The 16,862-nt window shown below is 33.8% G+C and overlaps 1 protein-coding gene across 11 annotated transcripts in view; it reads right to left on the reverse strand.

The window, feature by feature from the left end:
- FER (FER tyrosine kinase) overlaps positions 1-16,862 on the reverse strand; it is a 399,630-nt gene that overhangs the window by 312,997 nt on the left and 69,771 nt on the right. For all 11 annotated transcript variants that reach the window (XR_012071253.1, XM_072958302.1, XM_072958299.1 and 8 more), the window contains one exon: positions 15,895-16,162. Coding sequence is in view for 10 of the 11 variants with exons in the window: in XM_072958302.1 (XP_072814403.1) it covers positions 15,895-16,101 (207 nt within the window). In the remaining variant the exon portion in view is untranslated. The remainder of the gene's footprint in view (positions 1-15,894; positions 16,163-16,862) is intronic.

Raw genomic sequence — 16,862 nt, forward strand, 5'->3', positions numbered from 1 at the left:
GAATAGCTTTCTTCTTCATATAAAGCTTAAAAAAAAAACAAAAAACCCTTGATTCTAAGGATTCAGTAAGTTAATAGAGTCGTTCTTTTATTTCCCAGTAGATGGCACTATAGCACAAATTTCTGGTTTGTCTTACCTGAGCTCTGGTTGTATTTGAGAGCTGGCACTTTACACCTTCCACTGCCTCTATAAGAGGTGTCACCCAGTACCCTAGATGTCACTGCTTGTGCCTCCAGGGTCACTGGTGCCTTAATGCTGCTGGTATCAGCAGTGTCACCCACTGAGGCACCAGGATGTCAGGTGCTTCTGTGTTTTCAGTCTCCTGAGTGGCAGGCTCTGCTGCTACAGGTGGAGGGAAAGGGTGTATGGCAGCCAGGGCCTCATGTGTCTCTGCTGTGGCCAGAATTGTAGGGTACACAGGCTCTGCCACTGGGTGGGGGGACATAGGGGAGGAGTTGGAGTGGTTGGCACATCTGCAGCTGGAAGGATGTGGTTGCAGGCTCCACTGCCACTGCTGTTGAGTTCCAGGTGGCTGTGGGTACCTGTGAAGCCATGAATCTGGTGTGTAAGCTGTCTCCCCTGGTGCTACGAGGTTCTCTGAGTCTGCAGGCTCAGGGGTATGAGATCATATGCACTGCCTTCACTGTTCCCCATCTCCCTCCTCTATCTGTATCAATATACCCACCTTTAGATGTAACGATGTGCAGAATTCTCCAGCCTTCTAGTGTTTAGGAAATAGGCTCCTTTGTTGAGTTATGGATGCTTTACTAGTTGCAGATTAAAGGAGAGAGACAAAGGGATCATCTCATGCTGCCATGATAATTTTTAACTGGATTTTTTTTCTTTTGCTTTTGAGTTATATGAGTTTCTTGTATTTTTGATATTATATCAAAAAAACAGTTTGCTAAATTTTTCTCCTATTCTGTACGTTGCCTATTCATTTTGCTGAGGGTTTTGTTTTTGTTTTTGTTTTTCTGCTGTACGGAAGCTTTTTATTAGTGCTTTTGTTGCTTATACATTTTCGCTTTTGTTGCTTGAGATTTTGGTGTCATATCCAAAAAACTGTTGCCAAGACCAATGTCAAGAAGTTTTTTCCCTATATTTTCTTCTAGTAGCTTTGAAGTTTTGGGTTTTACATTTAAGTTTACAATCCATTTTCAGTTAATTTTTGTGAGTGGTGTAAGATAGGGGTCCAATTTTAAATATCCTTTTACATGGGCACATTCAGTTTTCCTAACATCCAATATTAGACTATTCTTGGCTCCCTTGCCAAACTTTAGTTGACTACATCTACATGGGTTTATTTCTGGACTCTCAATTCTGTTCCATTGGTCTCTGTATCTGTTTTTATGTCAGTACCATACTGTATTCATTACTACAGCTTTATAATAAATTTTGAAATCCGGAATTGTGATGCATCCAGCTTTGTCTACTTTCTCAGAATTACTCTGGCTATTCCAGGTCTTCGTGGTTCCATGTGAATTTAACATTTTTTTTTCTATTTCTGTGAAAAATGCCATTAGAATTTTGATAGGGATTGCACTGAATCTATAGATGGCTTTGGATAGTAAGGGTATCTTAACAATATTAATTCTTCCATTTCATTAGCACAGAATACCTTTCCATTTATTTGTATCTCCTTCAGTTTCTTTCATCAATATCTTATACAATTTTCAGTGTATTGATATTTCCCTTTCTGGTAAACTTTATTTCTAAGTATTTTAACGTTACTTGATGAACTGTATATGGGATTGTTATCTTTATTTCTTTTTCAGATAGTTCATTGTTAGTGTATAGAAACCCAATGATTTTTGTACATTGATTTTGTATCCTGCAATTTTACTGAATTCATCTATTAGTTTCATTAGTCTCCTGGTGGCATCTTCAGTATTTTCTATATATAATAACACATTCTCCACAGACAGAGACAATTTTTTGCTTCTTCTTTCGCATCTGGATGTCTTTTATTTCTGACAAGTGTAATTGTAGATGTGTAAAAAAACACAAGATAAAATTCACCTTTAGCATAGAGCAAAACAAGCCTTCAAACTAAAATAGCCATTAACATATGAAAAGGTATTTAATTTCATTCATAGTTAGTGAAATATAAATTAAAAGCCATAGTAGGTATCACTTCTTAACTACCAGATTAACAATAATACTCTGTTGCCCAGATTAAGTGACAATTGGTAGTTTCACATATTCCTGTTGGATACACAAAATGATACAGGGCTATAAAGGAAATTTATATTTATTTATATTGGCAATATATAGCAAAAACATTTACACTTTGACCTAGAAACTCCATTTCCAGGAACTTACTCTAAGGATACTCATAAGGATACAAAAACATATCTGTAACAAAGCTACTCATTACAGCATTACTTGTGATTGCAATATACTCTGAGACATAATATTCCAACATAGTAACTTGGCTGAATATCTAAATATTCTTTCTGCTAAAAGGAACCAAAAATCCCTTAGGGAAAGACTTTAATGAAGGACTGGAAAAGGGAAGATCAAAAGATGAGCCTGGAGTATTTTAGTAAGTCAGGAAATAAGAAGTATTCGAAGAATGACAGGGAAAGAGTTCGGGTAACTAAAAGCAAATATGGCTACCTAGGCTTCTATCTCCCAATATCTCTTCCAAATGCAACACAAACAATAAAAACATAAAAGCAAAACCACACAAAAACCAAGCCCTCAGGATTAAAGATAGAATGTACACACTTCAAAATAACTAACCAAAAAAGGAAAACTACATAGCACAGAGTGTGACTTCTCACACTTACATTCCAGATTAAAGGAACTGAAGAAACATAACTAAATGAAATGAGTGATTCTGGATTAGACCCTGAATCAGGATAAAAAAAAAAAATTTGCCAAAAAGGGACAATATTGGAACAACTGACAAAAGCTGATAATAGCGTGGTAACATTTCTAATTTTCCCAAATTTGATCATTATATTGTGGATTTGTTCTAAGAAAATACATGCTTAAATATTTAAGAATAAAGAGACATGATGTCGTCAACTATCTTGTGAATCATTCAAAACATATATAATATGTATATATATATATATATCAAAGTTATATTGAGAGAAAAAGAGAACCAAAGATCAAATACAGCAAAATGTTAACTAATCAATAGAGTAGATAGGGGACTCTGTTTTTTTGTTCTATTCTTGAAATTCTGCTGTGTATTTTAAATTTTTTAAGTAAAGACATAAAAATCACTAGTTACAAGACTTCTGCTTCCAGTCAAGATAGAGAAACAGGCACATATTTATCCCCTTGCATAAAACAACTAAAAACTGGACAAAATACAAGAAATAATGTTCAAGCCATTGGACATTAGGCAAGGAAGGACACTGAACTCTGAAAGACTATAAATAAATGAACTGAGTCCTAAGATTATCACAGCTTACTGAATGGAGAAAATGTACAAGCCATGGCCCAAGGAAGAAGAGCCAAGTAGAACACAGTTATCTCTGTGAGTTAAAGAGACTGTTCAGAGCAAAGAGACATCAGGGTACAGTACTGGAGAAGACACAAGGACACAGTACTGCAGAGGAGGGAGGTGTACGAAGAGAAGACTCAGGAGATCTACAAAGACTCCTCCTCAAATATTTAGCTAAGTGCTGATCAGCTCAGGATGTGAGGAAACTACTCTATGCCAAGGAAATAACCCATCTGTAAGGATTACAGAAAACATTTTCTAGAGCTCACATAGGATCATGGAATTGTGCCAAGTTCCAACAGCCAGAGTATAAAACCTCATAATATGGGGAGCATCCTCTGAATACTGAGAATGATCTTGCCCCAGCAGAAGACATAAATTCACTCTAGACTACACATACTGCTGGGCTACTTAATAAATATAAAAAACAAAAACCAAAAAGATCAAGCTATGTGCAAGTAACTTAACTATATCCCAACAAAGCTCAATAATATATAAAGAAATGTAAAACTATTCAGTAACTAATAATTTAAATTCATAATGTCTGGCATCAAATCAAAGATTACCAGACATGCAGATGCAGGAATATAAAATAAGGGGGAAAAATCAATCAAACTGGCTCAGAAGTAGCACCAGTGATAGAAGACAGGAGGAATAAAAGTTATTATGACTGTATTCCATATGTTCAAGAAACTGAAAAAAAGAATAAATTATATTAATTAGAAAAATGGAGAATATTTTAAAAGATTCAAATTGAACTATTACAGGTGATTCATTTATTTATGACTTGTTAATTTTCAACATGAAAATGGCTCAACTACTCAAGTTTCTGTTTTCTTCACTCCAATTCCTCCACCATAAGTACAGGCATGGGGCAAAAGGAGGATCTGAATCTGGCAGATATGAAAAAATAAAGCACTGGCACACACAGGCATATTTAAATTGAAATACTGGTGAGACAGGAAGTGACACTGCCAGAGGAGGAGGAGGGAGGGAGGAAGGGACACAGCTGGAACAGGAGAGATTAGGGAAAGGGTTAGTTAATCTCACTGATAGGGTTATTCAAGAGCCCAGGGGTTGGAGGGGCGACAGTCCAACATGGTGGCATAGCAAGCCTGAACTCACCCTCTTCCAAGACATACCAAATCTACATCTACATATGGAATAATTTCAACTAAAAAGAACTGAAAACTAGATGGGCAGTAGAGGCAAAGATGCAGTGTCACCTAAAACCCCATCCCAAAGCAGTGATACACAGTAGGGAGGCATCTCATAAGCCCAGACCTCTCTTTGAGGATCAAAGGATTTGTGCCGCACACTGAGCACCTAAACCCTTGAGACCCACACCAGAGAGACAAGGCCGCCAAGACATCTGGCTTTAGAAACCAATGGGGCTTACACCCAGGGGGTCATCTGAGGTACTTCTATTGCAGGGCTCATGTGTGGACTCACTGGTTCCAGGAAACAGCACAAAGGCAGCAGTTTGAAAGGTGACTGGATTATATATGAAGGAGATTCCGTTGCTAATCTTAAAGTATCTGCTGGATGGACAGGAATTAGTTGGGATTTTCCTCATGGATGGTGGCACTAAACCTAATTACCCCCACCCCCAAAAAATTAATAAATAAACTTTTTTTTTTTAAATCAGGCTACTCAGACAATCACAAAGGTCTCAGAGATAACCAAGAGCTAGGGTAAGGCTGAATGATAAGAGCCATCTCCTACATAAGGCCTAGTCCTTCAAGACTGGGAGAGATAGCTATTTCTCCTAATACATAGAAACAAACACACAGAGTCAAGCAAAAGGAAGAAACAGAGGAATATGTTCCAAAGGAATAAGACAAAACCTCAGAAAAAGACCTTAATGAAACAGAGACAAGTAAAATAATACACCTGATAAAGAGTTAAAGAGATGCTTACTGAACTAAGAAGAAGAATGAATGAACACAGTGAGACCTATAAGAAATGTAAGAAAATACTAAACAGATGTCACAGAGTTGACGAATACAATAACTGGACTGAAAAATACCCTACAGGGTTCAAAAGCAGACTAGATGAAGTTGAAGAACAAAACAGCAACCTGGAAGATAGGCCAGCAGAACTCACCCAGAGTAGCAAAAAGAAACAGGAATTTTAAAAAGTGAAGATACTTAGGAGACTTACAAGACAACATCAAGGAAAATAACATTCACTTTATGGAGGCCGGGGGAGCCCACGGGGGTAAGGGGCAGAAAAATAAGAGAGAGAGAAAGGGGCAGAAAACTTATTTGAAAAAATAATGGCCAAAAACTTCCCTAACCTGGGGAAGGAAACAGACATCCAAGTACAGGAAGCACAGAGAGTTCTAAATAAGATGACCACCAAGATAAATTATAAATAAACTGTCAAGAGTTAAAGATAAAGAGAGACTCTTAAAAGCAGCAAGAGAAAAACAACTTGTTACATAAAAGGGAACCCACGTTAAGACTACTGGCTGACCTTTCAGCAGAAACTCTGCAGACCAGAAGGGAGTGGCATAATATATTCAAAGTACTGCAAGTAAAAAACTTATAACCAAAAATACTATACCTGGAAAGACTACAATTCAGAATTAAATGAGATATAAAGAGCTTTCCAAATAAGCAAAGCTAAATGAGTTCATCACCACTAAACCAACATTACAAGAAATGTTAAAGGGTCTTCTTTAGGCTGAAAAGACAGAGCACCAACTAACCATTATATATATATATATATATATATATATATATACACACATACACTTATATATATATATAATTGATATATATATATATGTAAAAGTCTCACTGGTAAAAGCAAATATATAGGAAAGGTAGTGCATTAACCACTTATAAAGCTAGTATGAAGTTTAAAAGCCAAAGGAGGAAAATTAAAACTACAATAATTAGTTAAGGAATACACAAAATAAAAAAGATGTAGAGTATGACAACAAAAACACAAAGTTTCCGGGAGGGAAATAAAAATGTAAAGTTTTTAGAATGTATTCGAATTTAAGCTGCTACCAATTTAAAACAGACTGCTATAAACAGAGACAGCTATATGTGAACCTCAAGGTAACCACAAAGCAAAACGTACAGCAGACATACAAAAGATAATGAGAATAGAATTGAACATAACACTAAAGCAATTCATAAAACCACAAGTGAAGAGAGCAAGAAATAAAGAGAGGAAGAAAGAGAAAAACTACAAAATAAGCCAGAAAACAATTAACAAAACAGCAATAAGTACACACCCACCAATATTTATTTTCAATGTAAATGGACTAAATTACTCAATCAAAAGACACTGAGCGGCTAAATGGATTAACAAAACAAAACAAAACAAGACTAACATACATTATGAAGAAGAGACTTACTTTAGATCTAAGGACCCACAGACTGAAAAAGAAGGTCATGGAAAAATTTTCCATGCAAACAGAAATGAAAAGAAAGCTGGAATAGTCATATTTACATTAGACAAAATAGACTTTAAAACAAAGAACATAATAAAAAAAATCCCACTCCTGGGCATATATCCAGAAGGAATCCTACTTCAAAAAGACACCTGCACCCCAATGTTCATAGCAGCACTATTTACAATAGCCAAGACATGGAAACAGCTTAAATGTCCATCAACAGATGACTGGATAAAGAAGATGTGGTATATTTATACAATGGAATACTATTCAGCCATAAAAATGACAACATAATGCTGTTTGCAGCAACATGGATGTCCCTGGAGAATGTCATTCTAAGCCAGAAAGAGAAAGAAAAATACCATATGAGATTGCTCATATGTGGAATCTAAAAGAACCCAAAACATTAATACAAAACAGAAACAGACTAGACATAGAATACAAACTTGTGGTTGCCAAGGGGGTGGGGGGTGGGAAGGGACAGACTGGGAGTTCAAAATTTGTAGATACTGACAGGCATATGCAGAATAGATAAACAAGATTATACTCTATAACACAGGGAAATATATATATGATATTATGGTAGCTCACAGCAAAAAAAAAAATGTGACAATGAATGCATGTTCATGTATACCTGAAAAATTATGCTCTACACTGGAATTTGACACAACATTGTAAAATGACCATAACTCAGTTAAAAAATGTTTTTAAAAAAAAGACAAAGAAGCACATTACATAATAATAAAATGGTCAATCCAAAAAGAAGATATAATATTTATAAATATTTACACACTTAACACAGAAACGTGTAAGTATACAAAGTAACTATTAACACATCTCAATGGGAAATGTGACAGCAATATAATAACAGTAGAAGTCTTTAACCCCGTTTACAACAACAGATAGATCATATAGACAGTAAATCAATAAAGAAACATTAGCCTTAAATGAAATGTAAAACCAGATGGACTTAAAAGGTATAAACAGAATATTCCGCACAAAAGCAGAATAAACATTCTTCTCAAAGGCACATGGAATATTCTCAAGGATAAACTACATGTTAACCATTAAACAAGTTTCAATACATTTATGAAGACTGAAATCATATCAAGCATCTTTCCGATAACAATGGTATGAAACTAGAAATCGATTATAAGAAGAAAACTGGATAAATCACAAATACATGAAGATTAAACAGTTACCAAACCATTGATGTGTCTACAAAGAAATCAAGGTGGAAATTAAAAATATTATGAGACAAATGAAAATGGAATAAAACAACCCAGAATTTATGGAATGCAGTAAATGCTGCTCTAGGAAGCTGAAAGAGAGAAACGCCCTCAAGAAACAAAAAAAAATCCCAAATAAACAATCTAACTTTACACCTAAAGGAACTAGAAAAAGAAGAACATACAAAGCCCACAGTTAGTAAAAGAAAAGAAATAATAAAGATCAGAAATTATAAAATAGAGACTAAAATAACAATAGAAACGATAAGTGAAACTAAGAACTAGTTCTTTGAAACGAAAAATAAAATTGAAAAACCTTTATCTAGACTCACCAAGATAAAGAGTGAAGGCTCAAATAAAATCAAAGAGATGTTACAACTGATACCCCAGAAATATAAAGGATACATTTAGGATACAAATGTAACAAATATAGTTATATGTCAAAAAAAACTAGAAAAGTGAAAAACATTGGATAAATTCCTAGAAATACACAAGCTCCCAAGATTGAATCATGAAGAAGTAGAAAATCTGAATAGACTCTTTACTAGTAAGGAGACTGAATCAGTAATTAAAAAACTACCCAACATTCAAAAGTCTACGGAACCACACAGATTCATTAGTAAATTCTACCAAATATTAAATGAAGATTTAATATCTCTTCTTCTCCAACTCTTCCAGAAAACTGAAGAAGAGGGACTTCCAAATTCATTTTAGGAGACCAGCATTACTCTGATACCGAAACCAGACAAAGATGCCAATAAAAAAAGAAAATTACAGACCAATATGCCTGATGAACATAAATGCAAAAATCATCAACAAAATGTTAGCATACCAAATTCAACAATGCATTAAAAGGATCATACACCATGAACAATGGGATTAATTCCAAGGATGCAGGATGGTTCAACATCTGCAAATCAATAACTATGGTATACCATATTAATAAAATGAAGGCTAAAAATCATATGATCTTCTCGATAGGGAAAAGCATATGATAAAATTCAACATCCATTCATGATAAAAATTCTCAACGTAGGTATAGGTCATATATAAAAAACTCGCAGCCAACATCATACTCAATTGTGAAAAGCTGAGAGCTTTTCATCCAAGATCACTCTCCAGTCTCACCACTTTTATTCAACATAGTATTGGAAGTCCTAGCCATGGTAATTAGGCAAGAAAAAGAAATAAAAGGCATACAAATAGGAAAGGATGAAATAAAACTGCCACTATTTTCAGATGAAATGACTCTATATATAGAAAACCCTTAAGACTCCACCAAAAAACTCTTAGAAGTAATAAATAACTTCAGTTAGGTTGCAGGATACAAATTAATATACAAAATGTGTTTCATTTCTATACAAATAATGAACTATCACAGAGCTAAATTATGAAAATAATTCAATTTACAGTGGCATCAAAAAGAATAAAATCCCTAGGAATAAATTTAACCAAGGAAGTAAAAGATCTATACACTTAAAACTATTAGACATTATGAAAGAAACTGAAGAAAACACATATAAATGGAAACATATTTCATGACTATGGGTTGAAAGAATTGATATTGTTGAAATGTCCACATGACCCAACGTAATCTACAAATTCAATGCAATCCCTATCAAAATTCCAAAGACATTTTGCACAGTTCTAGAACAAATAATTCTAAAATTTGTATGGGACAAAAGTGCCCAAATAACCAAAGCAATCCTGAGAAAGAAAAACAAAGCTGGAGGTATCATGATACCTCATTTCAAACTGCAGTAAGCAAGCAATAGTAATCAAAACACTATGACAGTAGAGTAAGAAGAGACACGTGGGTCAGTGGAACAAAACAGAGAGACAAGAAATAAAACCAGACATATACAGTCAATCAATTCACAACAAAGGAGGCAAGACTATAAAATGGGAAAGGATAGTCTCTTCAATAAATGGTATTGGGAAAATTGGACAGCCACATGCAGGAGAATATAAGTGAATGACTGTCTTATACCATATATAAAAATCAACTCAAAATGGATTAAAGACTTGAATGTAAGACCATAAACCATAAAACTCCTAGAAGAATACATAGGTAAGGAAGATTCTTGACATCACTCTCAGAGATATTTTTTTGGATCTGATCCAAAGGCAATGGCAACAAAAGCAAAAACAAACAATTGGGATTATATCAAATTAAAAAGCTTCTATACAGCAAAGGAAACCATAAACAAAACAGAAAGTCACTCTACTGAATAGGAGAAAATATTTGCAAATTATATATCTATTAAGGGGCTAATATTCAAAATATATAAAGTACCATATAATCTAGCTATTCCACTGCTGGATATTTATCCAAAGTAAACAAAAACACTAATTCAAAGAAATACATACACCCATAATGTTCATTGCAGCATTTTTTACAATAGCCAGATACGAAAATGATCTAAGTGTCCACTCATGAATAAATAAATACATAAGATGTATACATGTACAAACACACACGCACACACACACATACACACACAAATATTATTCAACCATTACAAAGAATGAAAGCCTGCCATTTGTGACCACATGGATGGATGTTGAGGGCATTACGCTAAGTGAACTAAGTCAGTCAGAGAAAGATCAATACTGTATGAATTCACGTATATGTAGAATCCAAAAAACAAAACAAACAAAGAAAATAAAACAAAATTCACAAGTACAGAGAACAGACTGGTGGTTATCAGACAGAAGGGGCTGGAGAGTAGGTGTAAAGGGTGAAGAAAGCAAGTGTTTGGTGATGGCTGACAACTAGACTTACAGCAATGATCACTTTATAGTGTATACAGATATCAATTATGTTGTACACCTGAAACTAATAAGTACCAGTTTTACCTGAATTTAAGAAAAAATTATCCCAACAGGAAAGAGAGAAGAAAAGAAGATAAGAAGGAAAGAAGATAAGAAGGAAAGGGGGAAGGAAGGAAAGAAGGAAAGTACTGGAAGTGAAAAATATCTGAGTTGAAAAATACATTGGATGATAGTAACACTACATAAAAACAAGATTACTGAAATGGAAGACATAACAGTAGAAACTAGCCACAGTGAAACACAGAAACACAGAAACACAGAAAACAGAAAAATAAATAAACAGAGCACCCGTAAACTAAGGGATAACTTCAAACAGCCAAATATGTATGAAATTGGAGCCCCCAAAGGAAAGAACAGGGAAGAAGGACTAAAAAAAATTTTTGAAAAAATAATGGCAGATATTTTTCTAAAGCATCTAAAAATTGTAAGCCCCCAGTTTTCTAAGATCCACAGAACTTTAGCACAAGAAACATGAAAAAAACTACACAAAGGCACATAACAAATTGCCTAAAATCAGTGGTAAAGAGAAAATCTTAAGCACAATCAGAGGATGGAAAACTTAGGCACAAATATTTATCAAAAAAAAAAATGCAAGACAACAATACATCTTTGAAGTAGTGAAAGAAAAATATGCCAAGCTAGGATTCTATATATAGCAAATACTTTTCGAAAACAAAAACCACAAAAATATTTTCACACTTACAAAACTTGAAAAAATGAATTACCGGCAGATTTCCATTACAGGAAATGTTAAAAGGAGCCCTTCAAGCAGGAGGAAAATAGTACCAGGTGGAAACCTGGATCTACACAAAGAAATGAAGGGTAACTCAATGGGTACATGTAAAAGCTTACGTTCTTATTATTTAAATTATACAAAAGATAATCAACTATTTATAACAAGAAGGAGAAGGAAGAGGAAGAAGAGGAGGACAAGGAGGAGAAGAATGTATTGCGGGGCCTATAACATAAGTAGAATTAAAGTTATGTCAATAATAGCACAAAGGATAGGCAGAAATGGAGGTATAGTGTGGCAAGGATATTATATAGATGAGGTTCTACATTATCACTAAAACATAGATGTACAGTAAGTTAAAGATGTATCCTATAAACCCTAAGGCAACCACTGAAATAACACAATAAACAGTGACAGGTGATAATCCAAAAAGAAGGTAAAAATGGAATCATAAAAAAACTCAACCCAAAATAAGGAGAAAAAAGGAGAATAAGAATGAAGAAAGAGCACATAGGACAAAGGGAAAACAAATGGTAACATGACAGATTTAAACTTAACCAAATCAATAATCACATTAAATAATAACAGTCTAAACACACCAATTAAATGACAAAGATTATCATATTAGGAAACAAAGCAAGACCTACCTACATTCTACCTATAAGAAATCCACTTTAAATATAACAATCAAATAGGATGAAAAAAGACATACCATGTTAACATTAACCAAAAGAAAGCTAGGGTGGTTATATTAATATCAGACAGAATAGATTTCATAGCAAAGAAGACTACCAGGGATAAAGAAGCTAATTTCATAAATGATCAATTCATACATACAGATTTAGAAATCCTAAACATCAGTCACCTAAAATACAAGTTAATTCATTTATCATAAAAAAGTAACAATTCTAAACATTTATCCACTTCGTAACAGAGACTCAAAATACATGAAAGGAAAACTGATTAAACTGCAGGGAGAAACAGACATATTCACAATTATAATCAGAGATTTCAACATACCTATCTCAATAACTGATAGAACAGGTGGACAAAAAAGGGTAGGGGTACAAACAACTTGAACACTACGATCAACATCTTCACCAAATTGTCGCTTATAAAACACTCCAAACAACAACAGCAGAACATAACGTACACATGAAAGACAGAACATACTCTAGGCCATGAAACAAGTATTCATAAATGTTAAAGGATTCAAGTCACATAAAATAGAATCTTGGAAAACAATGGGACTAAATTTTAAATCAGTAACAAAAATATCTCTAGAAAAAAAAATACTTGAAAATTAAATAACAGACTTTAAAAGAACACATGGTCCAAAGAAGACATCAAAAGGGAAATTAAAATACATCCTAAACTGAAAGAAAATGAAAATAAGCATATGAGAATTAGACAAAATTAAAAACACTATAAGTTTTTATGAATTACAATAGAAGAAAAGCCTTAAATTAATAATCTCAATTTATACCTTATTAACCCAAGGGGAAAAAAAAGGGCAAACAAAACCCAAATTAAGTGGGAAAAAAATTTAATAGGTTTCAGAGCAGAAATCAATGATAGAAAACAGAATATCAATTGAGACAATGTTGCTGGAATAAATGAGTATCTGTTAGTAAAAAAAAACCCTTTAATCTATACTTGCCCCATATCCAAAAATTAACTAAAAATAGGTTATAGACCTAAATATAAAAGCTTAAAACCATGAAACTTCCAGACGCAAACATAGGAGAAAACACCTCTGGATACGGCAAAGTTTTTTTTTTTTTTTTTTTTGGACACAACAACAAAAACAAAATGCTCTAAAGAAAAAATGGATATCCTGGACTTTTCTTTTAGGTAGAATAAATGATGGATTTTCAGTGTCAAGAGGAAAGGCTGACTGACATACTCCTTGTTTTTCTTTGGGTTTCCAACCATTGTTCAACTGTTATCTATCAACATTTCTTCATTGAAAGGCAATATTATTCCCTTACAACCACTTCCTCCCCATCTGTCACCTTTTCCCAGACTCCTTTCCCATCGCAAAAATTCTCCTGCCTGCCTTCCTTAATTATCTTAGTATTTGTCTCCATTTATTCCTCACGAAAATACATGACACTTCAGTACACACATGGATAATTCCTCCTCTATCCTAACCTCATAAATCCTCCATCTTCTCACCTAATAATCCTATTTCTTGTTTCTTTCATTACCTTACTTTTTCTAAAGAGTATAACTCCAGTTAAACATAGTAAATAAAACACATGGCTATTTTTCCCCTCCTTTCCAAAATCCCACTAAAATACAACATACTTAAAGTATACACTTGCAATAACAAACAAAACAGAAAAGGCAACAATCACAGATAAGACATGCCAACAAAATACAAGAAAATGAAAAGCAAGTAAGTGGTTACTGATGTGCCTATCAGGAAAAGTTGAACATTAAGTGTTCTGCAAAAGGGAAGTCAAGAAGAAAAGGCAACGTGGTGGGAGGGGGAATTGGAGGGATCAAAAGGTACATAAGATAAATAAGTACTAGGGATATAATGTACAGCATGGCAGCTGTCATTAACACTGCTGTGTGATACATAGGAGAGTTGCTAAGTGAGTACATCCCAAGAGTTTTCATCAAAAGGAGAAACTTTTTTCTTTTTATTATAGCTATACATGGTGGATGTTAACTAAATCTATTGTGGTAATCACTTCACAACATATGTAAATCAAACCATCATGCTATACACCTTAAACTTATAGAGTGATGCATGTCAATTATATTTAAGTAAAACGGGGGGGGGGGGGGGGAGGCAATTTATAGGGTCAGGTAACTCCAGTAAAGCTTAGAAACTGAGACATATAAATGAAGGTAAAGGAGAGGGCACCGAAGCAGGGGGACTGATCCAAAGCCTATGTGAGGAACAGTCAAAACTCTATAGTTCCCACTACTCTGTCCACACAGACATGCAACTGTTCTTCCCCCAGCACAGAAGAAACAAGGGGTAAACATGAGCCAAAGAGACTCTGCGCTCAGTAACACCAGACAGCTGACCAAAAACAGGAGAAATAACTAAATTATGACTCTTTGAACACTGTATTTTCCCTATCTATTCGTAACACCAGTAGTCAAACAAAATATAGGACACCAGTTAAATTTGAATTTCAGATAAATCATAAATAATTTTTAGTGTACGCATGTCTCAAATATTGCATGCAAATTTAACTGGTGTTCTATATTTTAATTTGCCACATCAGGCAAACCTACCTTCAGGCTAGAGACTAGAGAATTGCTCTTTGGGGAATCTCACTGTCCCAGGAAATGAAAGATATAAACATTAGGGTTAGTCAACGAAATCACAAATATTTACCTGATCACACACACCACACACACACACATTTCCCATAAGAAACAGTTTCCTCTACAATTTACTCAAATTCTAAGACCCTTAGAGTGCAAGAAACACACCAATTTTTTTTAACTTTTCAAAGTAAGGTTAAAAAAAATTTTTAACTTTGAATAAATATAGCAAAATGTGATGCTTAAGTAAGACAATGAAAAGAAATACACCAAAACTTGAAGAATTATTCAGATGTGTTAACATTTTACCTTTTACGTCTTCAAAGAACAGCACAATTTTGGTCTTTATTTTTATAGCCCTTATTTTTAAATTTTGTATGATATTTTATAATCTTGGAGTTTAAAAAAATATGCTGTTTATCCAAAGGATTTTTAAGTGTGATTAAATCATCAATGTATTATTATTTAGTAATGAAATGACAGCAAAGAACACCTACATACTAAAATATTCCATGTGATTCACTGCACTAACGAATCACAGAAGAATTCAGAGAAGGTGAGTTATAATGAAAGCTTGTTTTGAAAGAAGAAAACAGCAAGGCTCAAGGGACCCAAGATGGTAGGGTAATAAAGAAAACAAAATTTCTAAGAATGGTTCTCAAACCTAACTGATCGTTAGAATAATCTGGCTACCTACTAGGAAAAAAAAATTTCTAAGTTAAAAAACATCAGACCTCCTGACTCAGAATAATAGGAGTACGGCCAAAATTTTAGAATTTTTGAAACTTCCCCCATGAGATTCTGTAATCAGCAAGATTATGGAACCACTAACTCAGAATGCTGACTTGGGTGTGCTAATTCAATAGTATGATCTATTTGCCTTAAGGACAACTATGATGCTATAGAAAATAAATGATGAAATCATTCTTCTTACCTTAGACACATTGCTGACATAATTCATTTGGATAGTACTTTCCTTATCAACTTGATTACAAAGGTTCTGTAAAGTAGATGCATATTCTTTATCACTTTTTATTCTCAGGGCCATGAATTTCTTCACTGTTTCCAGTAACCGTAATTCCCAGTCTTGCAATTTTAACACAGCTTCATGTGAATTCTTCAGGTCACTCCCAAACCCCATTTTTGTAAGGCACTGTCTTATCCTCCACACTGCACAAGTGAGCCTTCTAATCAGCACATATCTGCATATGTAAACAGAAGGAAAAAATCTTAAATCAAAAGGAAATTAGTCTTCAAAGCAAAGTTATGGCCCATTCTTTTTAGAGAAAAAAAAAATCACTATAACTGAAAGCTTTCCCCCAAAGATCAGGAATAAGATGAGGATTCTCACCACTTCTATTCAAAATTATTATGGAGGTTCCAGCCAGTACAATAAAATAAATGAAATAATTTCCATTGAAATTGGAACGGAAATAGTAAAAATATATTTGCAGATGTTGTGACACAGTATATAGAAAATCCTAAGGAATGCAATTTAAAAAGTATTAGAACTAATAAATGAGCTCAGTAAGTTTACAGAGTGCAAGATCAATACACAAATATCAACTGTATTTCTATATACTAGCAATGATCAATCCAAAAATGAAATTAAAAAATTCTATTTACAACAGCACCACAAAGAACAAAATATTTAAGAATAAATTTTACACAACTAACCCAAACATTTACTCTTTAAGTTACAAAACATTTTTGAAAAAAATTAAAGAAGACCTAAATAAATGGGAAGACTCATGTTAATGGAGCCAAAAGACTTAATATTTTTAAGAAAGCTATACTCTTCAATTTGATCTACAGACTTAATTCAATCCATATTAAAATCTAAGCTAGCTTTTTTTTTTTTTTTTGCAAAACTTAACAAGTTAATCCTAAAATATATATGGA

Source organism: Vicugna pacos, chromosome 3 (genome assembly GCF_048564905.1).
Source record: "Vicugna pacos chromosome 3, VicPac4, whole genome shotgun sequence".
In the NCBI taxonomy this organism is placed as follows: domain Eukaryota; kingdom Metazoa; phylum Chordata; class Mammalia; order Artiodactyla; family Camelidae; genus Vicugna; species Vicugna pacos.